This window comes from Micropterus salmoides, unplaced genomic scaffold (assembly GCF_014851395.1).
Source record: "Micropterus salmoides isolate LMB-PRFRI ecotype aquatic unplaced genomic scaffold, ASM1485139v1 Ms_hic_scaffold_4, whole genome shotgun sequence".
Taxonomy (NCBI): Eukaryota; Metazoa; Chordata; class Actinopteri; order Centrarchiformes; family Centrarchidae; genus Micropterus; species Micropterus salmoides.
The window spans coordinates 6,788,072-6,805,226 of record NW_024043372.1 but is presented as its reverse complement, the minus strand read 5'-3'; the positions used below and the strand labels follow the sequence as shown (position 1 = coordinate 6,805,226).

The 17,155-nt window shown below is 37.3% G+C and overlaps 1 protein-coding gene across 2 annotated transcripts in view; it reads right to left on the bottom strand.

The window, feature by feature from the left end:
• The window catches only part of ptprt (protein tyrosine phosphatase receptor type T), a 328,330-nt gene that overhangs the window by 62,994 nt on the left and 248,181 nt on the right, over positions 1 to 17,155 (bottom strand). For both annotated transcript variants that reach the window (XM_038696881.1, XM_038696882.1), the window contains 3 exons: positions 16,202 to 16,356; positions 12,570 to 12,650; positions 12,046 to 12,081 (listed from right to left, as the gene is read on the bottom strand). In XM_038696881.1, coding sequence (XP_038552809.1) covers positions 12,046 to 12,081; positions 12,570 to 12,650; positions 16,202 to 16,356 — 272 coding nt within the window. The remainder of the gene's footprint in view (positions 1 to 12,045; positions 12,082 to 12,569; positions 12,651 to 16,201; positions 16,357 to 17,155) is intronic.

Sequence of the window (17,155 nt, the reverse complement as noted above, 5' to 3'; positions counted from 1 at the left end):
TGATGAAGACATCTCAATGCTAATGGGGAGATTGATTGACCTCACTGTCACAAGGGTGTGTATGTGTGCGTCTGAGTGTGTGTGTGTGTGTGTGAGACATAGAGATATTTGGAGAGCATATATAGAGATATATGACGTGAGTGTGGCTAGTGTGTGTTTGACAAGAGAGAGCCATTGATTGAGAGAGAGAGAGAGAGAGAGAGAGAGAGAGAGAGAAGTGAGTGTTTTGTGTGTGCGTGTGTATGAAGGCCGTTTACCCTGTCAGTGAGTGTGTATGTTAATGCAGTCCTTCATGCTTGGCAGAGTGCTATATAAAGTTTCCTCCTCCCCCTGTGACTTTATTAAGACTCAGTTATGAATGACTTCGACTCAGAGTATCACTGTTTTAACTTAACTCCTTTGACACCACCAGTGTGCCTGTCTGTGTACCTGCATTTATATATTATATTTCTAAATTTCTATATCTTTTTACAACAATCCTCCAAAGTTAAGAGGTAAAATATTCTTATGAAGCTATGCAGCCTTCACTCGCGGTGAACCTTTGCATGATAAAGGCAAATATAATTCAGTTGTTTTGAGGTTTGAACAACCCTGAAATTCTAATTGTATATTGTGCTATGTAAACAATACAGGATAAGATGTTGTGGTATAGAAAAATAACATGTTTAAGCTGTTCATCAGAAATATGTTCAAGATATAATTGATATGATTTTGGACAGCTGCCAGCCAATTAGAAGTGAGTATTATCTGTAGTTATTGTATAATTCAATATAATTTATGAACTTTCTGATACCCCAAAAGGCAATTACTGTAAAATCCAATTATACTGAAGAAATTACTTCATTACAGTAGCAACTGTCCTTATACAGAGGAAGACAAAAGCTATATACCCTGTTCAGATTCATTACAGTATGTATCAGCAAACTCTCTCTCTCTCTCTCTCTCATAGTAATTAGATTTGCAATAGTCAAACAATAATTGAAACTGAAATTGAAATTATGCTAAACACCATTAAATTATAATCTACATACAAGGTAAATGGTAAATGGACTGCATTTGTATACCACTTTCATATAGCAGTTTGTAAACAGTAGCTAGAACAGTGCACAATAATGCACTAAAGTTAAGGATAACATCAGTGTCAGTATTTTTTTGGCATTGCTGTATGAATATAAATATATAAAAAGGTTTGCATCTAGCTTAATTAATAACAGATTTAATGCACCACTCACTGAGCATGCTAAGTGACTCAAATCAAATGCTCATGGTGGATCCTCCGGTGGTGATTTCTACATGTGTTACATTGCTGAGGACCTTATACCTTTAGCGAGGTATGTGAGGCCTTTCTGCTATTAATGATCATTTTGGGCAGATAGTTGAGGACTTGCGCAAAACTCACAAAATGACACTCAGCCAGGTAAGTACAACCACTGCTTTGCCTAGCAACATAGAACTGTGTGCAATAAGCATTGCACTGCAGTTCTCTCTCTTCTCTTTGATACACCTGTTAGTGACTGCAACCGCTGTGTACATTGTTATACATCTGTGTTGTCTACTTTGGTGATGCTTTATTCTGCAGTTGACAGTTTCAATAGCTCTTTTTAGTTATTATTGGTCATTTGTGTTAAATTGTCTGAGCTTTGTCTCTTTTCTGGTTAATTGTAGTGAGGCTATACATTGTTGGCTTGGACATCACAACTCGGTGGCGTGATGTTCCACTAGTGTTGTTGAATAGACATTTAATGTGATTGTAGCCCATTGGAACTTTTGATTAGAGCCTTCAGCTGACGGAGATTTTTCAATATATCATTACTATAAATAGTTTAATAGAGATACATCTCCAATGTAAAAGAGTATTTAAATTTTTATTTTCTTATTTTTCAGTGTCCCCCAGTAAAAGAAGTTTAGGGGGGTTCAGACAGTTCATAGAACTTTTAGTTAAGAAGTTGAAAGGTACAGTATGTATTAAATCAATGTGATGCTTTGAAGGCAAAACAAAATGCATTGCCAATGAATATTAGGTTAGCATTAACATTAGCGTTAACATTTGCCAAATTTAACGTTACTTCCTGTATAAACCACACACTGTACACCTCTGGTTTGACTTTACACTTACTAATAACCATATTTAATGTCAAATGTATCTACAATACACCGGTCACCTATAATGAAGACAAACTTACATTAGATTGAAACAGATACTTCACTTCTGCCACTGGACTTTGCAACTCCAACAAGTGTACATCTAACATGAAGGAAATATCGGTTGTACCAGCCATGTCTGTGTATATTTACACAGAGTCTTAAAATGCATGTAACATTCTTTGCAAACCTTTCTAAATTAAAGGTTAAGAGCTGGATATACTCATGCTGCTCAGAGACGGAAAATCTTAGCAGCAAGCGTTTTTATAAAAAGGGTGGAAAAGCTGTGGCTGGTAAGTTCATCTCTCACTCTCTCTTCTTCTTTCATGCACAAGGTCAAGTTCAACTTCATTTTATTGCCGCAGAGCCAGACTGGTGGAATTCTCTTCGGCATGGATGAAAAATCGCTCTGATATTTGAAACACATTACAACCTGTAGTGGAACAGTGAATTGCTAGCATAAAAGATGGAAAATATGTTCAGCTGAACTGCTGTCCAAGAGCAAAAGAATGAAGGAAATGTAGACAGAAATCGGTAGATGTTAGAGTAGAAAATAAAAAAATAAATAAAAAGATCCTTGAGCCCATCAGGGGCTGCAGGCAAACAAAAGATATATTTTATAATTGAAGGTCTGAAGGGCACAAAATGGTACTCATGTTTGTCCAAAGTGATCTTCATTATTTCACTTTTGCTTAAATTGATCTTGTACTTCCCTCATTTTGTGCACATAGTGCAGAACACAAAAACATCAAGATACACTTGATGGTATCAAGCTTTTCATAAAAGATAACACACACAGTACTGTTAACAAAAGTCATTTTGAGGAATTTACATACTTTTTACTCAATATGTGTGTGTTTTAACTGCTAAGTTAAGTTAATTACTTAGCAGTGTACTGAATTTGTATTTCATAATTTAATAATTTAAATTGAGAGGACAGATGACATGGAAGACAAAACCAAGACACAAAAGATGGCAGAGGCAAAAGGCAAGCCAGCAAAAGATAAGTGGAGGAAGAGACAGAGAGGCAGCAGAATATATATATCTGGACTGAAGGTCACAGAGATCAACTGGTCTAGACAGTATCCCAGCAGTTTACCTCATTTCACCTCCCTTAGCCTGACATGAACGAAAAAACTGACTCACAAAGTCCAGCCCAGAGTGTGTATATATGTGCAGGGCTGTCAGCGTGCATGTTTAATCGCTACAGCTGTGTGTGTGTACAAAGCCACCTCCTTTGGAATTTACCGGCTCTGGGGTCGAACAGAGATATGCAAGTGTGTGTAGGTGGGAGTTTGTGTGTAACTTTCCAACAAAGTGATCTGTGAAGTCACCTAGAAGCTGCACAGCAGACAGACAAATCTGCTTTACAGGAAAATTCTTATTTAACAAATATGTTGTCTCATCTTAGTTAGGACCAGAAGAGAAAGAGACTGGTGGATTGATACAAACCTCCCATATGTCTCTCTACTAAGAAAGGAGGATTAACTGCATAAATCATTCGTTCACCACTTAGTACTCTACAGTAAGTGAGATCTTGGACTCTTATGAATATAGTCATTTTGCGTAATCACTGACTCTAGAGTTGGGACAAAATGGGACAAATTGCATTGTGGAATTGTTAGCAGAAAGAAGTTTACATGCAACAAACAATTATGGACATCAATTTTGCAATGGACAATACTTATTTAGTTCCATTGTGGGGATTTTAATAACAAATGGCATAAGGCAAATATAGTCAATCCCTATTATAGTTACAGCGAGTGATTTCAGAAACAGCCCTGGCTTGTTTCGAATAAGGAGAAGAAGAACTGGGTAGCTAGCTTGAGCATGATAGCATCACAAAAATGCAAACTGCTTCTTTAATGTGTAATATCCATTTTTCATTCACACAGGATGTTGCAGCAGCATCATCCAGGTATGAGATGATTTTCAAATTAAAGTTGTTCTTAAATTGCCAGTTTTTGCCTGTCTTAACTGACCTGAAAATGTCATCTTGTGTTTGGATGCACTGATGCAACTTTTCACCTCCTGATACTGATGTCAACGAATCTGATCCAATACCAGTTTTGTCATTTTCTCGAATTTAGAATATTTATTTCACCCTGAGGCCAGAGATTGCTTTGTCATGAAAAATTGGATTTGACGGCCTGCTGACTGGATGGATGTAAACTAATACACAGGAACAATGTAAAAACTAAAGTTTTGCAATAATATTAACAAAGAAATTGTATTTAATGTGGATTGGTCGTGTCATCATCATGACCAGATTTGCTCAATAAGTCAGTATCTGCCAAGCCGGAAATCAAATCAGCCCTAACCTTGTGGTCCAAGGTTTCCAAAGAGGACCACAACAGGAATAAACTTTGTTCAATGTTGTTTTTTTATTCTTGACAATTTTAACTGTTCATTTGGACTGTATAAACGCAGGCTGCACTCTACCTTTGAAACCTCTGGTTTAATAAATCGATATGTAACTATATAAAATGATGATGAAAAAGAGTCCACCCAAGAGGATGAGATAGATTGTCACAGACTGACAGCCCAAGAAGCATACAGGTTGAGAAAGAATTGTGAAAGGAAAGTATGACTGAGAGAGCTCTAGATGTGAATATAAGTTATGTAAGCAGGCAGTCAAGACATGGCTGGAAAAGAGCACAGAGGCTCAATCTTCCCTGAGCACATAAAGGTTAAAAATTACTATCTCTCAACCCCGCTCTTACCTTCAATTACCCAGCACTGCCACATTATGGCCAAACAAAATGACTACCATTAGCCATAATCATCTTACATGCAGCCTAATGCTTTACAGAACTAGGCTGGGCAAAATTATTGCCCTTCAGTTATGATGTGGAAAAACTACTTCTAATACAAGCAGGGCAGTGGATAGAAATTATGAGCTCTCCACACAAGAGGTGATGCTGGACCATCTTCCACTTCCACTGTGCAGCAGCATAGTTGTTGCCAAAGTGTTTCATGTCGAGTCCATCTTCAAAATATCCACAGAAAAACACATTTAATAATTGCCATAGTAAAACATCATATCACTGAGGTCAGCTGGCAGTAACTGAATCTTCTACTTAAGTTAAAGAATTCTCTTTTTATTATATATGCTGCTAAATGGTTATTTTTCCATATCCATAATTTCATGAATAGTCCCCTGTTCCAAATATCCCTGAAAGGAACAATTTGATTCTAATTTGCACAGGAAAATTGATTGTTTCTGTCTTCTCTGAATATTCTATGTAATAACCTGTGTATAGATTATTAAAGCACAGCTTTGACTCTTGGTTGAACTTTTCAAGGAACCCTACCTGTTTTAACTGGAGTAAAAACATGTAATGTAGTTCCTGGGCTAAAGTTCCTGCCCACCAAAATAATTATTGCTCGCAAAATGGACTGCATTTATGATAAATGGACTCCATTCCAATCTACCGACCACTCAACACATTCACCCATTGACACACACATTCACACACTGATGGCAGAGGCTGCCATGCAAGGTGCGAACTTCTCATTAGGAGCGGTTATGGGCAGTGGCGGTTCTAGACCAATTTTATTGAGGCCAATTGTTTTGTCACAAGGACACAATCAATCCGAGACAAAAGAGACAAAGGCAATGTTCAAGCTTTCAAAATGTCTTGTTTAGTATATAATGTAACATTTTAGTATGTTTCAGTAACTTACAGTTATTTGTTTCAGTAACAGGATCTTTTCAGTAACTTAGCTATAGTTTTATTAAATTACATTTTTCAAGAAAAACTAACTTAAAAACTTTAGATCAAGTTAAAGGACATTCTTTGAACACTTCTTTTCTAAGGGTTAATGAACAGTATAAGCTCTAGTGTACTACACATTCTCTGGATCCCAGTTTGTATTGGGATCCCACTATAACATTTGCTGGGAAACAACAAACTTCTCCATATTCACCCATGTTATTAGTCATGAAGTATACACAAAATAAAATACTTGATAGTAGGCCATCATCTGTGAACTATGGTGGGGGATACATATTCTGGCAGACTGCATGTCCAGCCTGGTACGACCAGTAGGCTACTGTTATTGCTTTCTGTGCATGAAAAGTACTAAATGCACTGCATTATTAAATTGTTATATTAATAATTTACCCTTTAAGGAGGGGGACTCAGAACAATTTCCAGTAATATACAAAGGCTATCCATGCAATGGAAACATGGACTCTAAGGACAAAATATTGTCTAAAATGCTGCATTCAGTTTAATGTACATTTCATTGATTTCATGCAGTGATCTTGATTTTACAGTATTGATGGCGTAGATATTTGTAGGAGCGGCTTACTTACTACTAAAATGTGACAGCCTGTCTAGATCCAGCTTCCAAACAGTAACATGGATGACTAAGTGATTATAACATCGTCATCGACTATCGCGCAATAAATGTTTGCTTTACAAGGGAATCTGAAACTGCTTGTTTTATTTAGACATTCTCAATTCAGTGCAATGAATAATATGAAGTTCTATAAGAATAATGCACATGTATATATCTGCAACGTTGTTCTTCTATTCCATATTTATATATTTTTACATTTATTTATGTCGACTGTATGTTTGTCTATGTGTAGCACCTTATCACCACAGCAAATTCCTCGTATGTGTAAAACACTGCTTAGCAATAAAGCTCCTTCTGATTCTGATAACACGTAATGTTAACGTTAGCCTATAAAAGCGTTCTTATAATCCGTGTGCTAGCTTGCTCTGAAAAAACCTTGATAAAACAATACTAAAACGATAGATGAAACAATCCACATGTAACATATTTTTTTTACTTTCGTGAAGTCGAAAGTCTGCCTTCATTGTTGAATGCATGTAACAGCAACATATCAAGAGAGAGGACAGCCGAGATAGACAGAACGTGAATAAGGGAAAGAAACCTTTTACCTAATTGTTTTAGCGTGGTTAAGCACTAAAGCTAAACAAATAAATAATGCCTTTCTACTTTACCTCTGCAAATCTCCATTGCAACATCCATGCAAACATCAGAATGCTTTAGCAGTAAATAACAACAAACAAGATGATTCTGTGAAGTCTTTGTCACCTGCAAAAATTGTCTCAACCAAAACTGTTGCTTCCTAATCCATTATGGCCTAATTTTCCTAATCTTCATGGCTTTTAGATGCCCTTGAAAAGGCAGACAGGAGAGTGTAGTCTAGGTTACTGGGGCGCCTGTGCATGAGTCTGTGTTTCTTTAATTGCATGTGAGGAAGGATGTGTCTCTGTGTACTTAATTAACCACAAAAAGCTCCTGATCCATGGAAAAACATAACTTCTACGCTAACAGCATCGAAGGGCTGTCCTTGACTGGGCACAAAAGGCTGACGCTTGCTTTGTGAACTGACAGAGAACAGTGTTTCGTAACCTTTTAACATACATCAGTGTCTGGGAAATTGATTTTTAGAGGAAAACGTGTTTGCACATGAAATGCTCGCTATGCTGCGGTGGCTTTCTACTGATCCAGTGGATTTATGTTGCATTAATGTTAACACTGTGCTGGGTGTATGTGCATATAGATATGTGTGAGTGTGTACTTCATGCATATTTGTAACTTTCTGATGTGTCCTTGTCTCCTTGTATGCTTGTGTATGCTACACCATGTCTAAGTGTTTGTTTCTCATTGGGTGCTTATATATGCAATATTCTGAGAGTCTGAGTGTTTGTGTGTGTGTGTCCGTATAAAATCACATTTCCATAGCAGAGAAAACACCTGAGCTATGGAGAAAGCTATACAGCTGGTTCAAAAAGAAAACACACTCACACACACAGAGCTAAACCCCGCTCTGCATTGCATACTGGCTTTACCCAAGCTCCTTCTTCCTGCCTTTGATCCCTCAATCTGTATGTCTCTTTCACTGTCATCTTAATAACTTTCTTCTCTCTGCACCTGTCTCTCTGCTCACACACTCTCTTCTATTCACTCTCTCGCTATTCTAAAAAAACGATCCTCACCATTCAGGGTCCTGGTACCATCTAGTTTCAAAAAGTGAAGCTTTGCTGCCATTGTCTTTGTGCTCATTGTTGTTCTTTCTTCTAAAAGTGTTTGTACAGCAAAAACACCAATATTGGCAGGAAGTTTGCAAATTGCACCCACTACTCAGGCACATACAATGACACTCATTGAACTCAAGGTGGTGCTGTCCTAATCAAGTTTCAATTTTTGCTCAAAAAACTTAGCCTAGAGACAAAATTATTTTATCGTTTTAATATTTCAAGTCGACTGAAGCTAGTCTTCTGCTCTATAAATCTTATTTTCAACATCTCGCCGGGAACAGGTAGGCCAATCGTCCCAAAACTTAGTCAGGATCATGTATAGACTTCACTGATTCAAATTGTTTAAGAGTTTTTGAAAAGTTAAACCATTTCACTTATACAAACAAATACATTTTTTCATCAAAACAGCAACGATTGTGTGTTAAATATGTCTTCACTTAAGGGCACAAGCAACCTAAAATGTTTCTGTTTCTGTTTAGTGATGACCTGGTTAATTTTAAAGGAAATCAAGAATTTTGCTTCTTGTGAATCAAACACAGTATGTAATATACTGCTGTTAGGGGTCTCACATCAAAACAATAATAAAAAGACTTAGTTTGATGAGGTGTCCTCCTACCCTTGCATGCACAAAGGGAATATAACTCCAGTGACCAAATGAAACTTGATTAAAATGACAGATTTCTCTGGATTTGAAAATTGTTGGAAACATTTGGGATATTGTAAGTACACAACTAAATATATAACATCGGTCTAATTGTTTTTAGCAATTTCATTGCAGAAAAGATACATAGTATACCTTTAAATAAGAAAAAAAGCACCACAATGCTTGCAGTCAGATTGGACCTTGCTCATTGCAGAATGCATAGCTAGCTAGATAGATATAGATAAATATTATATATATTTATCCTTTTTTTTACCTGAGCAAATGTTTTGTTAGAACATTGATCAGACCCACATTTATTTTTCACTCCTGAGGCCAAACAGAGGTTGTTTTGTGTATTATTTTAATTTAATGGCATTTTATTTAGAAAGTCGAGTGTGGTGGGGTTTTTTATTAGACAGTTACTGGACAGAAAATAATTAAAGCAATACAATTAATGAAATGTGCTCACATTCAACTGTGAATATAATTAAAAGTAGAATTGTCTGACCACTACAATCTGAATATCTCAGTATGCAGTTCTATCATCCTTGTGTCATTATATATTCAAGAAGAGTTGTTTGTAAAAAAACAAAATACAATACACTACTTGAATTTAACTAGAAACAAATGAACACGTTGTTGAAATAAATATGCTGGCATATACTGGCAAATTGTCTCTATTTCATTTTTCCTCCATCTCTCCTTTTCCATTTCAGTTTTCACTCCCAATACATTGGTATTCCATTATTCTATCCCTCCTTCTTTGGCCTTAGGTGGTCATAATGTTAAAGATGATGATGATGGCAACATGCTTGGTGGTCAATTTGCAGGTCCTCCATCCACTAATTTACTTATTCAATCAATAAAATAATTGCCATGCTCAGCATGATGTGCAAACAGCACCCAGCACTGCTGCTTTATCATGTGTGTGGATGGATGGAGTAAAAGAGGGATTAGTGAATGACAAGGGGGCTGCAGGGACATATGAAATAAGAGATGGGAGAGTGTAGTAAAGATAAAAGGAAGAGACAGGATTTGGAGAGGGAGTGATGTGTGTACAGCTAGATGGATAGATAGATGGAGTAAGGGAGGGTTAATTGAATCAATTACATTAGAAAAGAAGAGATGAATCTTGAAAATGATAACTGGATAGAGAAGTGGATAGACAGATTAACAGATATACAGAAATTATAAAAAAAAAGGGTAATGGAAGGATTAATGGATGAATGGATGAACAGATAGATGAGATGAACTGATAGACAGATGACCATGGGGGGAATGGACAAAAGGATGGCTAAAAGGAGGAACAAGTCAGGAGTAGCAGTGGTAGTTGAATGGGTTTAATAGAAATGAGGAGGTATAGTAGGATAACAGATTAATAGAGGGATGATGGATGGAGAGATGACTTGTGAAATGAGAGGTGACTATGTGGGTGGAAAGATTGAAGGATGAAGAGAGGGAGTCTTGAGTGTGTAGAAGCAGTGGATAGATGGATGGATGCATGGATGGATGGACGATGGTGTAGAACAATGGATGAAAAAATGGTTAATGCTTCTGTTTGTTAGACTTTCATTTCTGTGTCTGTTTGTTTTACGGTATATAATCTATTTTCTATATTTCATTTATTTGCTGTGAATACCAGATTTCTCTTCACCTTAATGATGGAAGTTTTGATTAACATCTCTTGTCTTTCCATCTAATTGTAAAGAGAACAGATGGTTTGACAAAACGCTAACGTCATTCTGTGAAGATGTATGACAGCAGATTTCTGCCATTGTATAAATCGCTCAAGTGTTCTTTTACATTCTGCTTCATCATGCCTTGATATGCATCAGCAAATGGCACAGAAACCTTTTTAGCCCATTCTGTAGATTACAGTAAACTATCTCAAATATGTGAGGCTGAAACATATAAAAGAGGCAGAGTGGGTACCTATCACAGTCTGTGGCTCTCTGTTTCCTGGGCAGTTAACACATGGGATCAGCAGGTATAACAGTGATGCAGCTGATTAACAACAGTGTGTAAAGAAAAGAGAACGTGGAAAGAAAGTAGAGGAGTGGAGAGAAGAGGATAGGAGGAGAGGGTTGGAATGAAAAACAGACTGAAAGGAGGAGAATATGGTAAAGTATGGAAATGAAGTGGAAGTGAAGAATGGATAAGAGAATATCTGATGAGCAAATAAAAAGATAGAAAATAAGGAAAGAGGGCTAGGGTTAGAGTAAGAGAAAAAGCAATGAGGATTGAACCGTACAAAATAATGTAAAAGAAAGGGGCATTTACCGAGGGGAATGGAGAAGATAAATCACATACACTCTTAAGGAAACTTAAGAAAACAAATGGCACAGAATGGACTACTGGCTATTCAGGCCTAGTTGCATTTATAATGTATGTCAAAGAAAAGAAGATATAAAAAGAGCAAATTATTCAAACAAAATGCAATAAATAATTAAAACTGAGGAGAGTATATTTCAAAAGACATGTAGAGAGAAAAGAGGGAGATGGGATGATGTGACAGTAGACATGATGAACACGGATGGGAAGAAAAAAGGAGCAGAAAGGAGGAGGACAAATGAGAAGAGGTGTGGCAGGAAGATGATGAGCAGGCATCTGGCTGATAAGTATTATCACATAAAACAGAAACACTCCTGTAAGACGAGACCGGCAGACAAATGTCACTACAGCACTTATTCCTCTGTGTGTGTGTGTGAGTGAGAGAGAGAGGGGGAGGGGGGGGCGGGGACTGTGTGGAATGGTCTACTTTGTGCAAAGAGTAGCCACACACACATACATGTCACATTTGGCAAGGGCCAGAGACAATCTCCTTGGCAAAGAACTGGTCAATCTGGCCAACAGAAGGGGAGAGAGGACAAATGAAGAGAAATAGACAGAGAGAAGGAAGGTCCTGGAAAATGGTTTTGACATTTCATTTTGCCCATGAGTAAACTTTGTATGTGTGTGTGTACATTTGTGATTGCACACTAAGTATATTGCCCTCCATGTGCGTCTCTGACATTGTATGTATATAGAACTGCCTTTTGTTAACTTTTGCACCACCAGTTTGTCATGCACACACATGCATGCGCACATATCAACACATACTGTACACACAAAGATACACCCATACAAACACAAGTAAGAGTTATTAAACAAACCAATTTTTAACTGAAAACAGAGAGATATGAACAAACAAACAAAAATATGGATATAGAAAACGTGAGATAAAATTGTTTTACTCACCTATAGAAGTTGTGGCTGGAACAGGCTCTTTGGACACTGTACACATATTCCCCATGACACACAGGGAAACATAAATGTCACTAACATGTTCATTTTTATCTTTAAAAACATTTTTGGTCTGTTTTTGCAATATTGACGGCTGAGAAACACAAATTGCAATAATAATAATAACAAAAAATAACATAACGCAGGTTTGGTCAGAAGAGGAAAGAACCTTTAACATTTTCTAATAGTAATATCTGCACAACAACTGATCAACATTTGTAGTCTGCGAACTGGTAAAAGCAATAATATGTTCTCTTTCAGTAGTAATATCCATGCAAAAATCCTCTGATCAACCTAAACGGGCAATTTGGAACAAAAACACAATTTCTCAGTATCTACAGTGTCATTAATAGAGATGATTTGTCCAGTTGTTACAGTTGCAGGCAACTCCATCACCTCTACAGCCATTGAAACACTGTCTAAAGCATCTTCAAAGATTATGTGTTTATGTGTGTGTCTGTGTGTGCTTAAGTGTGTACCTGAGTAGTACGAATTCAGCAGGGATTTGCTCTGCAGTGTCTTGCTTCCCTGCACAGAGAAGGAGCAGGGAGAGGGGGAGGCTGGGGAGGATAAGGTGAAAACAAGGTGAAAAAGAGGAGGAGAAAACAAGACAAAAAAGGGGAGAGGATGTGGGGAAGAGAGAGGTGAAGTGAAAGGAGGGTGTGGGACAGAATAGATAGGTAAGGGAAGAGGAGGAAGTGAATGGAGAGATAAAGTGAAAATAACAGGAGGGACATGAGGAAATATGAATAGAGGATGTGAGAAAGGAAAACAAGAGGAAGCAGGAGGAGATGAGGGAATAGGAGAGACAATAAAATGAATAGGACAGAGGAAGTTGGAAAAGAAATAAGGACAGCAGAGAGAGTAAATACAGGTAAAACAGGTAAAAGACAAGAGGGTGAAACATAGGGGGGGAGAAGAAGATAAGGGGGATATGTCAGTGAACTCACCAAAAAAACAACAATCAATCATCACTGAAGACACAATTAACAACAAAAACATACACAAAGGAAGACACTACATATTCAACAGCACAAGGAACAATCCGATAACACTATTGACACCATCAATGCTACCAATATTGAATTTTGAAAGATAAAAGGTTTTCCGTCTCAATGAGTGTGCACTCAAACATGACATAATCTCAATGTTTGTCAATACATAGGACTACATGGTTGTGTGGCTTGTATGAACAATGACTTTTCAAAGTAAATGGAATGAACCAATGGCAAGAAACAGAGCATGATAAATAGTTGAGAACTCGATGACATATAAGTGTTTTCCAGTGGACGTGTAATACTCAAATATCACAATCCTTTTTGGACACAAGCAGCCCAGATATGCCAGATACCAAGTAATCAACATTATGAATCAAACAGGTGTAAGAACTAACATGTTACATGTATTTATCGCACTAGCTAAGCTAGCCTAGCATCTCTAGAGCAGTTAACTGCCTAGTACAGACTCTACTCACTTGAAAAAATTAACACGTCGGTCATATAAAACAGCTTAAAATGACCATTGTGCAATTGCTCCTGACAAGCAGCAGCCACTGGAATGATGACTCCTTTTACAGGAAAAAGTAATTTGTGTAAACAACAAACAAATTCCAAATCGGTGACAAATATAGGAAGGTGTCTGGCCACTATGAGACCCCAGAACAGGTTCAGTGCTCCATGACATCAATTTTCCAAGTCTCTGAATCTCTTTTCCCAAAGGTGGTGTTTAGATAACGGCGGTGGAGAGTGGTGTCTAACACATTGCTCCATACGTCTCCTCATGTGGATGGGGTCACTGTCATTTTTGAAGAGGCCACTCACCTCAGGATGGACAAAACAATGGAAATTTTTGTTTTTATGGTTCTCCACTGATTTATTTGTGGTTTTCCTTTAATTTCTCACCTGTCCATAGGATACTCTGTAAGCTAGCATGGCAGCTAATGAGCAGTTATCAACCTAACCACAAAACATGACAGCTGTGCTCATTTGTTGAAATGACATACAGGCATACACACTCAAATCCATCACAGGGTTTGTTCAAACTGCTTTTGCCAGTTCAAAATGGCAACTGTGGGTCATAATAAAGTCAACAGAACAAAATAGAAAACAGAGTAGCAGCTGAGCTAAGCAGATATATCATTGCTTATAAGTGTGCTTTACCATCACGTCTCGCTTCCTTAGATAGTGACTGAAGGCTAATACATATATGCAGATACAATGATATATTTCCGGTATACTCTGCTCCGTCTCGTCACCAACAGATCAACTTGACTTTAGCTTTTTAAAACTGAATAAATTTGTTTACTAGTAATCCCAAAAGCTTCAACTCAATTTACTCTGGAAGAACATAGCACTCTTTACCATAAAATAGGTTTCCCATCAAATAAAATGTAAAAGTAAATGGCAGTATAAAGGCTGACACAGACCTCATTCAGTGTTTGTAATTTTACTAATGTCTTCAAAATTAATATGATGGTAATTTCCTGGTGTGAAAATTTTCCATGTAGCAGCCCTCTTGCCTAATTCTTATTCAAATTCTGTTTGCTCTACTGTTTTCTAGTACAATAGCCCAATTTCCCTACAGCGGATAATTTAAATTTTATCTTCACCCCCCTCCTCCTCTCTCCTAATACCTCCAAACACAACATATTTTCTCCTCTTCTGTGATAAAATCCCTCTCGTCTCATGCGTACTGGCACTGTATGCTAATGCAAAGCAAAAAGAAGCCCAACTTTAATACAGTGAGGAGTGTACCTGCATACCAAAAGAAATCTGCTTTGACAGCAATGTCCTGTGAAGATAACTGGTGACTGGGTGAGAATGCAATAACACAAAGAGGTTATTTGCTCTGTGAGGGTCCATCTGTGGAAATATTATTGGGTCCCATTCCTTGTGTCAGCATTTTTCTCTGTCTCATTAGGACTGAGCCCGGATCGGTGACTGTGTATATGTGTGTGTGCACTTTGTTTCTTTTTCATATGTGCATGTGATAAGACAGACAGTTAGAGAGAGAGAAGTTCATGGCACTAACTTAAACAGACAGGTAATTACCATTGAGCTCAATCAACAAACTAACAAAAAGTGCAGAAAGTGACAAAACAAAACAATAAGAATAACATTTTTAGTAATCTGCAAGAAGATTATGAAACACCCACGGTCTAGAATAAAGCAAGCTACTTTTCTAGTATAGTTTGCAAATGCCCAAACAAATAATTATGTCTTAAATAATGTTAAATACCACAACTTTATCATACATCCAAGGTCCCGATAAAATTGGTCTCTTCTAAGTGTTTTTTAATGCAAATATATTATTGCACCTCAGAATTGCAACATGAAAAGTTAGAGAAAGATTGCAGGCAATTACAGCCGACATTAGCTTGCTACTTAGTCCCTCTCCAGCACCCCTGGTTTTCAGTGGCCAAGCACTCCCAAAAGGCCAGGCTGACATTTTCAAGAGAAAAATGCCCTTCTGAGCGGCCCTTTCTAATTACCGTGGACACAAGTGCATGCACACACAAGGTATGAACCAACACACACGCAAATGTGGGCAGGCTGACTTTCATGATTGCTGTTGAAAATATACATAGCTTCATATGTGAAATATCCAATGCAGTATGCATGCATGTACTTGTATGTGTATGAGATATCACAGGGCACAGGTTTAGGAACAGAGCTGAAAATGATTATAAAGGCAGTAAGTAACATGGAGGCTAGTGAAGCAGCCCAACACACTGCTGATGCTGGAGAGTAACATATGGAGAGTTTTATTATAAAATGAGACGTTTGAATAAATGAATCTGACAAAATGATTAATGGCACAGAGACATGGTATATGCATATATTGGAGTAGAGACATGGGCAAAAGAAACTTTACTATGTGAAACAAAAGTTAACTTACCGCTATATTTATTAGACAAAACTAATTATCTTACTTACATTTTATTTTAATGATTTTACTTCAATAGCAAAACAATGTTTCATTGGCTTCTACCGTGGTTATATATTTAGAGATTGGTATTAGTACGTTCCCCAGTGGCCCTCCATGCTGACAGCTGTAGTCAGTTGATTTAGGATACACATTCAAGCCAGAACCACAAAAGATTTTCACTTACTGAATCCATTGAGGTCCTGGTTGGAGGTTGAGAAGGGGTCATCTTTGTGCAGGGTGCTCACTTTAGTGGTGCTCTTATCAGCTGTGGTGACTGGACCCATCTCCCTCTGCTGGGTGGAACTGCTGGCAGTCTCCTTTTGCTTCTTAGCCAATTTTCTGTTGTGGTTTGACCACATAAACACAAAAAAGCATAAACATAAAAGCACATACCCAAGCACATACAGGAACACATATACAAACAGGTATTTTTACACAGTGTGCAAACCCATATACAGTACACATCACGTCACATACAAACAAACATAAACAAAATCAAAAATACTGTTAGGGAGATGCTTTATGGTGAAAACAGTAAGCGCAAAAGGATTATGTTTCTTTATAACATGCAGTGACTTGCACACAGAAATGAGACTGCCTCATTCGGATCTGTAAACAGAAACGAGCAATTAGAAGCACTTTTTTGTAATTGATTTTATTTAAACATTTCTGTGTTGGTATCCTAAAGTTACCTAGTTAGTCATTTGCAATAACAGTCTGTTGATGCCTTCGATAACTAGTCTGACATTAGAAAAATCTTCTTGTTGTTTTAAAATTTCCCTCTTCAGACAGTCCTTTTACATCAGTACCTCCTACTGTGGAATCAAAGTCAGACTGTATAATGAAAACACTACTGTTAAACCACAGTGTCTAAAAATACATAATTTAAAAATAATTTGTCATCAGGTACCAAGTATCAATGTCAGCTGTTCTGTAAAACCACTGACAGCACTGACTTTTGCATATCCAGTAGATTTGGACAGTTAAAGATGCTTCATTGACTCACATTCCATGTAACTTATAAGGAGACTCCCTTATTGATTTTTGGAAGGGCTTAGAGTTAGTAATCAAAAAAAAAGGGTATTTTTTCTCCAGAGCAATTAGAGTAAAGACAGGACAGACAACATGTTTCAGTGGG